This window comes from Phyllostomus discolor, chromosome 2, assembly GCF_004126475.2.
Source record: "Phyllostomus discolor isolate MPI-MPIP mPhyDis1 chromosome 2, mPhyDis1.pri.v3, whole genome shotgun sequence".
Taxonomy (NCBI): domain Eukaryota; kingdom Metazoa; phylum Chordata; class Mammalia; order Chiroptera; family Phyllostomidae; genus Phyllostomus; species Phyllostomus discolor.
In genome coordinates, this window is record NC_040904.2 from 99,050,215 (window position 1) to 99,057,871 (window position 7,657).

Below are 7,657 nucleotides of genomic sequence, written 5' to 3' on the forward strand. Positions count from 1 at the left end.
GGGACTCCTTGGTCCCTGTCTCTCTCCTTTTGCTCATATAAATGCTTTTTGTTCTTTCTTGTAGCCAGAGCCTTTTGCTGAACACATAATGTTGACTCTATTCTTTTTTAAAATGACAGTATTAATTTATTCAGACAAAAGTACTCTTACTTTTAATTTATTCAGAAAAAGTACTTTTTCTTTGCTTTTATTTACTAGCAGGATGAAAAACTAATATTCTGCTGCCAAATAAATGACAAGAGTTAAAATTAATCTTAACAACCACACTAAGAAGTACTATTATTGTCCTCTTTTGTAGACAATGAGTCCAGAAAGGTGAAAAAGACCGAGTATTTGCCCACATAGCTAGGTGTGGAGAAAAACCGATGTATGTGCTTGGAGCCCACGTGAATCACTGACAGAGACAGCCAGGTTCCCAGAGTCGCTTCTCCGCGCCCTCCTGGGAGCAACTGGCGATGATGCAGGCCCCGTCGCCCCAGCTCGGGCACAGAGGGCCGCTGCAGTGCCAGAAAGCCGCTTTTGAAACCCCCAGTTCCGCCGAATTCGAAGTTGGCCTAGCGGAAGGCACAGGACACCCTTTCAAGGTCCGTTGAAACTGGGCGGGGTCCCCAGGCCTGGTGACACAGCTCCACCCCTGTCCCGCAGAGCTGGTTCCTGCCGAGTCCGGCCTGAGTGCACCACTGCCGGATGCGACCAGAGATCTTCCCGCACTACGAACTCCCCGTGCCTGACCCGCCGTGTCCCTGCGCCCCAGTCCCCTGCCTCCAGGTACTCCCCCGCCTGTGCTCTCCCCTTTCGCCTGCCTGCCCTCCCCCCGGCTCTCCTTTCCCGGCAGTGACCGGGTCCCGCCCGCTCTCCTTCCCCTCCCTCACTCTTCCTCGCCCTAGCCCCTGGTGCACATTTTCCCCACCTCCCCAGGGACCAGGTGCACCCCAGCACTGCGTCCCCTGCGCTCTCTCCTCCCTAGCGGTGACTGGATGCCCCCCGCCCACACCCCTCCTCTGATGGGCGCGTCCCCCACACCCCTCGGTGTAGAAGCAGAAGTCTGCCGGGAAGGGACTGACCAGCCTTAGTTTTGAATTTATAGGTCGGGGCGAAAATGTAAACTGTAAAAGTTCAGAGGAGTTTAAGGTATAACACTGTTCTGAAAGTGAGACGCTAGAGCATTATGTATGAAAGTTAAAAGGATTTTCCAACAGAAAGAGATGGTCATTGTCCCCTGCCTGCGACTCACAAAACAAATACTCGTGGAGCCAGAAGGAATTACAGAAAGGAAACTGAGGACATTGGGAGAGGGGGTACAGAGGGACTAAAAGTTGGTCCTCTGAACCGCTTAGCACAGGACGTGTAAGCCCCTTCCTCCCCCAGTCTCCAATTAAAAGTTCAGAAAATCGAGGTCCAGGGTGGGTGGCTTGTCCACAATCACACAACTGAGATTCTTGGCAGAGTCAGGTCTAGTAGCCCAGAACTCCAGTTCCTAGGTGTCATCTCTAAGTAATAAAGCACATAAATAATCTTTTACAAATATCCTTTGTGAGCTAAGCAATTCAGCGGGATCAGTATTGGCATGCTCAATCTTCAATTATTCTTTTTCAGGTGCTTACCAGCCTGCATTCCCAGACCAAAGCAGTGCAGCTGGGGAAGGGCTGCTGGAAGCCTGAGGACTTGAACTCTAAACCCTGAGTCATTCGAGTTCAGGCACGTGGGAGGGAGGATTGGCATCTCGGATGTGGAAAGAGCTTGAGCTGAGGCGACAATGTGCTAGTCTACTGGTTGTTAAAGGTGTTTAGCTGGCCTATGCAAGTGGAGGGGTTGGGTCCAGTAGGGGCAGACAGGAGGGCTTTGAACTTGCGTACTACAGGCAATAGGGTACAGTGGAGAACTGGAAGTGCACCTGCAGGAAAACCAGCACTTTGCCAGAATTAGATTTATGGAGGTTATATCAGCTGAGATCCTAGGCCTCTAGAAGTTAATCATTTAGAAGAAAAACAAAATTTAAATATTGCTGTTGAAAGGAAGGTTGTTAGGACAAGGTATTCTGGTTCATAAATAGAAAGTCTTTCCCCTGGTTGTGTATAAGTAATAAAAATAGTGCTTCACAGAAATTAATGTATTTACTCCTCATGACAAACCCAGGACACTGTTACTACAAGGATATTTTTTATCACCATTTTAGAGATGTAGAGGCTGTGGCACAAAGGGGTTGCCCCAGTGAGTAGGTTTGTGCTGGGGTGAGTGGCCTGAAAGCAGAAGATTCTGGTCCCAGAACCTCCGCTCACTGGTTGTGTGAATTTACCCTCTCTGGGCCCCAGTTTTCTTATCTGTGAACTGCATCCTAGTAATGAGACAGAGAATGTAATGAGACAGAGAATGTGCTGGTGCCTTGTGAACTGTGCATTGTAACGGAAAGTACTATTTAAGTTAAGGAGGGATGCACTTCCAAGGCCAAATCCCAACTAAAAAGAAAATGATAAGCTTGGTTGGACTTGTAGAATGTAATGGGCTTATCACTTGCAGAGAGGCAAAGATGAAGTGGTAGTTAAAATTGTGGACTTTGAAGTCAGATGGACTCTTAGCTATGCCTCTTAGCTCTGTGACCTAAGACAAGTCACTTAGCATTTCTGAAACTGAATTATCTCTGTAACCCTTATTTCATTCATTCGTAAAATGGGCCTACTAATACATGCCTTGTAGAACAGTTGTGAAGATTAAATGAGGTGCACTTAATACAGTGCTTACAAATAGTGAGTGCTCAATAAAATGTAGACAAAGCTATTTTTTTCCTGATTCTTCTTTCTCCTCATCCTCTGTGTGTCTTAATTTCCCCCCAGAGACAGCCTCATCATGTGTGGGGGACTAATTGAGAGGTATGTGGCTGCCATGGTGCTGAGTGCAACTGGAGATGCCTTGGGATACTTCAACGGGAAGTGGGAGTTCCTCCGCAGTGGGGAGAAGATTCACCAGCAGCTGGCCCAGCTTGGTGGCTTGGATGCCATAGATGTGGAGAGGTGGAGGGTCAGTGATGACACGGTGATGCACCTGGCTACAGCAGAAGCTCTTGTGGAAGCTGGAAAAGTCTCAGAGTTTGATCGACTGTATTCCCTTCTTGCTAAGCATTACCAAGACTGCATGGAAGACATGGATGGCCGGGCACCAGGTGAGGACAGCCAGTGGAGGTTCTGCACAAGTGGAGAATAAAACAGGGTTCACTGATACCTCAGCTGGTTGGAGCGTCGCTCCATAACCGAAGGGTTGTGCGTTCGATTCCCAGTCAGCGCACGTACCTAGGTTCCCAGTTCAGTCCCTGATCCAAATGCACACAGTTCCTGTTCTGGGCATGTGTGGCACGGGTGTGTATGGAAGCTAACCAATCGATGTTTCTCTCTCCCATTGATGTTTCCCTTTTCTTTTCTCCCTCCCCCGCTTTCTCTAAAAAGCAACGAAAAATGTTCTTGGGTGAGGATAAAAAAGTAATGATTGAGATTTACATATCAAGGGGACAGTAGTTTTTATAGTTGTGATAAAAATAGGAACAACCTAAATGTCCCATAATTTATTCAATTGTGGTGATAATTGTTAGCCACTTAAAACTGTATAGATAAATATTTACTGATATAGAAAGATACTACATATTGAGTGAAAGATAAGTGGGTTGCAAGACAGGATGTATCTTGTGAATTCACTGTTATAAAGGATGCATGGATATCTGTTGGGACAAGCCTGGAAGAATATACACAAAGATGTTCATATTTATATCTAGGTAAAGGGAGTATTTGTATTTTCTTATTTCTTTTTGCTTATTTGTATTTTCTAAGTTTTCTGTAATGAATTAGTATAAAGAAAACATTTTTTTTCATTTTCAAGAAGAACAGAAAGTGTCTTGTACAGACCTCTTTTCTGTCCCAGGTATGCTCACAGTGGTTCTTGTCCACTTTGGAAAATGGTTACAGCCACTTGGACAACCGGGTGATTTGAATCACCTCTTTCCTAGCCCGTCTCACCTGCCTCTCCTCCTCTGGCAGTTGAGCTGCCAGAACAAAATGCCACAGATTGGTGGCTTGATGAACATTTATTTTCTCACTGTCTAGGGGGCTAGAAGTCTGAGATTAAGGTGTCGACAGGTTTGGTTTCTCCTGAAGCCTTTCTCTTTGGCTTGTAGATGGCCTCCTTCTATCTGTGTCCTCTCACAGTGCACATCCCTGGTGTCTCTTTGTGTGTCCAAGTTTCTTCTTTTAAGGATACCGGTCAGACTGCTTTAGGACCCACTCCAACATTCTCATTTTAACTCCATCACCTCTTTAAAGGCCCAATCTTTAAATACAGTCACATTCTGAGATACTTAGGAGTTAGGGCTTCAACATAGGAATTTTAGGGGACATAATTCAGCTTATGAGCTGATGAAAAGCACCTCCTGATGAAAACTGCCCCCCCCCAGACACCCAGGGTCTCTGGTGACCCCAAAGATTGGCCTTAGAAGTTGGTCTGTTCATTCTTTCTCCATATCTGATATGTCATCAGTTTGACAAGTGGAAAATTTCCTTTGTTCACTTATGCCTTCCATGGCCTTGTTGTGAATAGACTGACCATAGGGAACAATAATACCACACCCCATGGTATGTTACTACCACTGCTTGGTGCAGGTGTGCATTCACAGTTCCTAGCAGGATAGGCCAATGGGAGAAGCCTGATTATACCATTCTCACATGGGGTTGGGGGGACCAAGGGCAAGTTATAGCTCTGAACCCGTTGCTCCGTCTCCGAGCCTAGCACTCTTCACTCTAGAACTGTGTCCTCTTTCTGACATTTGGGAATTCCAGTTATGAGGTTCTCATTGGGTTATTTAATGGCTTGGGCTTGGAGCATGATGGTTTTGATGGGGCCACTAATAAGGTGATTATGTGATTTTGAGAAGGTTCTTAAGCTCTGAGCCTTAGCTTATTCATTCATTGTGATGTCTCAGTAATAACTCTTACCATGCTAAGAGTTATATATAAAGTAAGGCACAGTATTGGCTTGGAGTTGGGAATTTGAGGCATTTGTCATCATATTTTTTTGGCTTTCCCTTTCCATTGAAGAAACTTGAAAACAGAACTTGGTTCTTCCTTCCTGCTGCAGCCTCTTCTTCTGTCACACTGACCCTATGCCCAACTTGGCTCTTCCCCAGGTGGTACTTCGGTGCAGAATGCCATGCAGCTGAAGCCAGACCAAGCCAATGGCTGGAGGATTCCCTTTAACAATCATGAGGGAGGCTGCGGGGCTGCCATGCGAGCCATGTGCATTGGTCTTAGGTTCCCTCACCTCAGCCAGTTGGACACACTGATCCAGGTGAGCATCGAGAGTGGCCGAATGACCCACCACCATCCCACTGGCTACCTGGGAGCCCTTGTGTCTGCTCTTTTTACAGCCTATGCTGTGAATGGCAAGCCTCCCCAGCAATGGGGAAAAGGACTGATGGAGGTGCTACCAGAAGCTAAAAAGTACATTGTCCAATCAGGCTACTTTGTGGAGCAGAATCTTCAACACTGGTAAGTTTGTAGGTGCATGCTCCAGCTAGGAAATAGTTGATTTTGTGTGCTCACATGCTGGCCTGTGCATGCCTAGAATTCCTAGATCATAGCAGCCGTCATGGTTCTCTTTATCCAGTTTTGTCATCCATGCCATCCAGCCCCTCCCTGCACCTGCTAAGGATTTCAAATTCAATTCTAGCAGTGGTTGCCATCAGGCAGCCGAGTGAAGACCTCAGTGAGTAGTGCAACTGCGGTGGTGCTTCCCCCATATGTAGGGATCCTGTTCTGTATTCCAACTTTCTACAGTTTTTATGGCTAACCTATACCAAGATGAACTTTCCTGTTTATCTCCTGGAACTTGTTTTTCAGTGTTGTCTTGACACACAATATTTTGAAATCCTTGCCTAGAATGCCTGAGAAATAGGTTTTCTACTAGCTAATTAGTAGGTGGAAAAACCACATCTTTCCCTTTTTCTGAGTTTACTGCACATTGCCTTTCTTGGAATAAAAAGGTCTAGAGGCTTTCTCCTGAAATCACACATGGTCATGATATTTCAAAGTTCTCTTTTGGAAAAAAAAAAACCCTCTATAAGGTGATGATATATTAATTAGTTTGACTGTAATTATTTCACCCTATCTATCTATATCAAATCATTATGTTGTACACCTTCAACATATACAGTTTTTATTAAGAAAATAAAATATAGTCCTGGCTGGTGTAGCTCAGTGGATTGAGTGCCAGACTGAGAACCGAAATGTTGCCTGTTCAATCCCCTCTCAGGGCCTGGGCTGTGGGCCAGTCTCAGTTGGGGGTATGCGAGAGGCCATTAATGGCTCCATGTTTCTCTGTCACATAAGCGTTTCCCTCCCTCCCTTTCTCTCTCCTGTCCCCTCTCTCTAGGAATAAATAAATGACAGAGGCATCATTAAAATCAATTATTTTTAAAAAGAAAAATGTATAAGAACAGACTAAATAAATAAAGTTTCTCCCTTGAAAGGTGATACTTAATGCCATTCTCAACTCAGGAAAACCAGACCTTTACTTCTCACCTTTAACTTGCGATGTGTCTTTTTAATTTAGCAACAGGTATCAGTGCCTTGTTTCTATCTATCCTTAGCAAAAACGTATTGAATCACTGTTACTTAGAGTTGATTTTGATTTTTACATCATTTTTGACTTAATGCAAGAGATTGAAGTCATCTTGGAATTTTCCCTATTCACACATCTATCTAGTACCTTCCCTTATGGTTATCAACTTTATTTTTTCAATTGATTGTAGTTTTTTTTTTCTTCCTACAGGTCCTATTTCCAAGACCAATGGGAAAAGTACCTAAAATTCAGAGGGATTTTGGATGGCAAATCCACCCCTACCTTCCCCAAGCCTTATGATGTGAAGGAGAGGGATCAGTTCTACACCTCGGTGAGCTACTCTGGCTGGGGCGGCAGCAGTGGACACGATGCCCCCATGATTGCCTACGATGCCGTCCTGGCTGCGGGAGATTCCTGGAAGGAACTTGCCCACCGAGCCTTTTTCCATGGTGGAGACAGTGATTCCACGGCTGCCATTGCTGGCTGCTGGTGGGGAGTTATGTATGGTTTTACAGGAGTAAGTCCCTCCAACTATGAAAAACTAGAATACAGAAAACGGCTGGAAGAAATAGCTAGGGCTTTACATTCTCTTGGGTCAAAGGAAGATACTGTGCTTGCCCTTTAGGGAAATAAGATGTTCGTTTCTGGTGGTTTCTTTTCTGTATTGTTCCTTTGCCGCTCAGTTTCTTTTCATTTTTTCCAAAGTCAAGAGTCTTTGTTTTTTTTTTCAATTTATTCATAAATTTTTTCTTTATGAACTAATGACTTTCATAAAATCTACTTAGCAAAACATGTTACTTGTTTTTTGCAAACAAAAGATAGTTTTTATTTTTTATTTTATTTTACTTTTTATCATTTTTATTGTTTGAATACAGTGGTCTCCATTTCCCACCACCACTTTCCCCCACTCCACCCACCCCCACCTCCCACCCTCGATCCTACCCCCCTTTGGCTTTGTCCGTGGGTTATTTATACATGTTCCTTAACAACCCTTTCCCTTCTTTCCCCTGTTATTTTCCTCCCTCTGCCCCTCTGCTTACTGTCTGTTTTTTATTTCCAT

At 44.7% G+C, this 7,657-nt stretch overlaps 1 protein-coding gene across 3 annotated transcripts; it reads left to right on the forward strand.

The window, feature by feature from the left end:
• Positions 1 to 402: 402 nt before the first annotated feature.
• On the forward strand, positions 403 to 7,455 carry ADPRH (ADP-ribosylarginine hydrolase). 3 transcript variants are annotated; one of them, XM_036018135.1, is made up of 4 exons: positions 403 to 768; positions 2,832 to 3,157; positions 5,165 to 5,525; positions 6,808 to 7,455. In XM_036018135.1, the coding sequence occupies exons 2-4, from the start codon at positions 2,845 to 2,847 to the stop codon at positions 7,220 to 7,222; spliced, it is 1,089 nt and encodes a 362-aa protein (XP_035874028.1). In that variant the 5' UTR covers positions 403 to 768; positions 2,832 to 2,844; the 3' UTR covers positions 7,223 to 7,455. The 3 variants fall into 3 exon arrangements, with proteins under 3 accessions (XP_035874028.1, XP_035874027.1, XP_028360390.1); XM_036018134.1 differs by lacking the exon at positions 403 to 768 and adding an exon at positions 893 to 1,683; XM_028504589.2 differs by lacking the exon at positions 403 to 768 and adding an exon at positions 896 to 1,698.
• Positions 7,456 to 7,657: the final 202 nt, after the last annotated feature.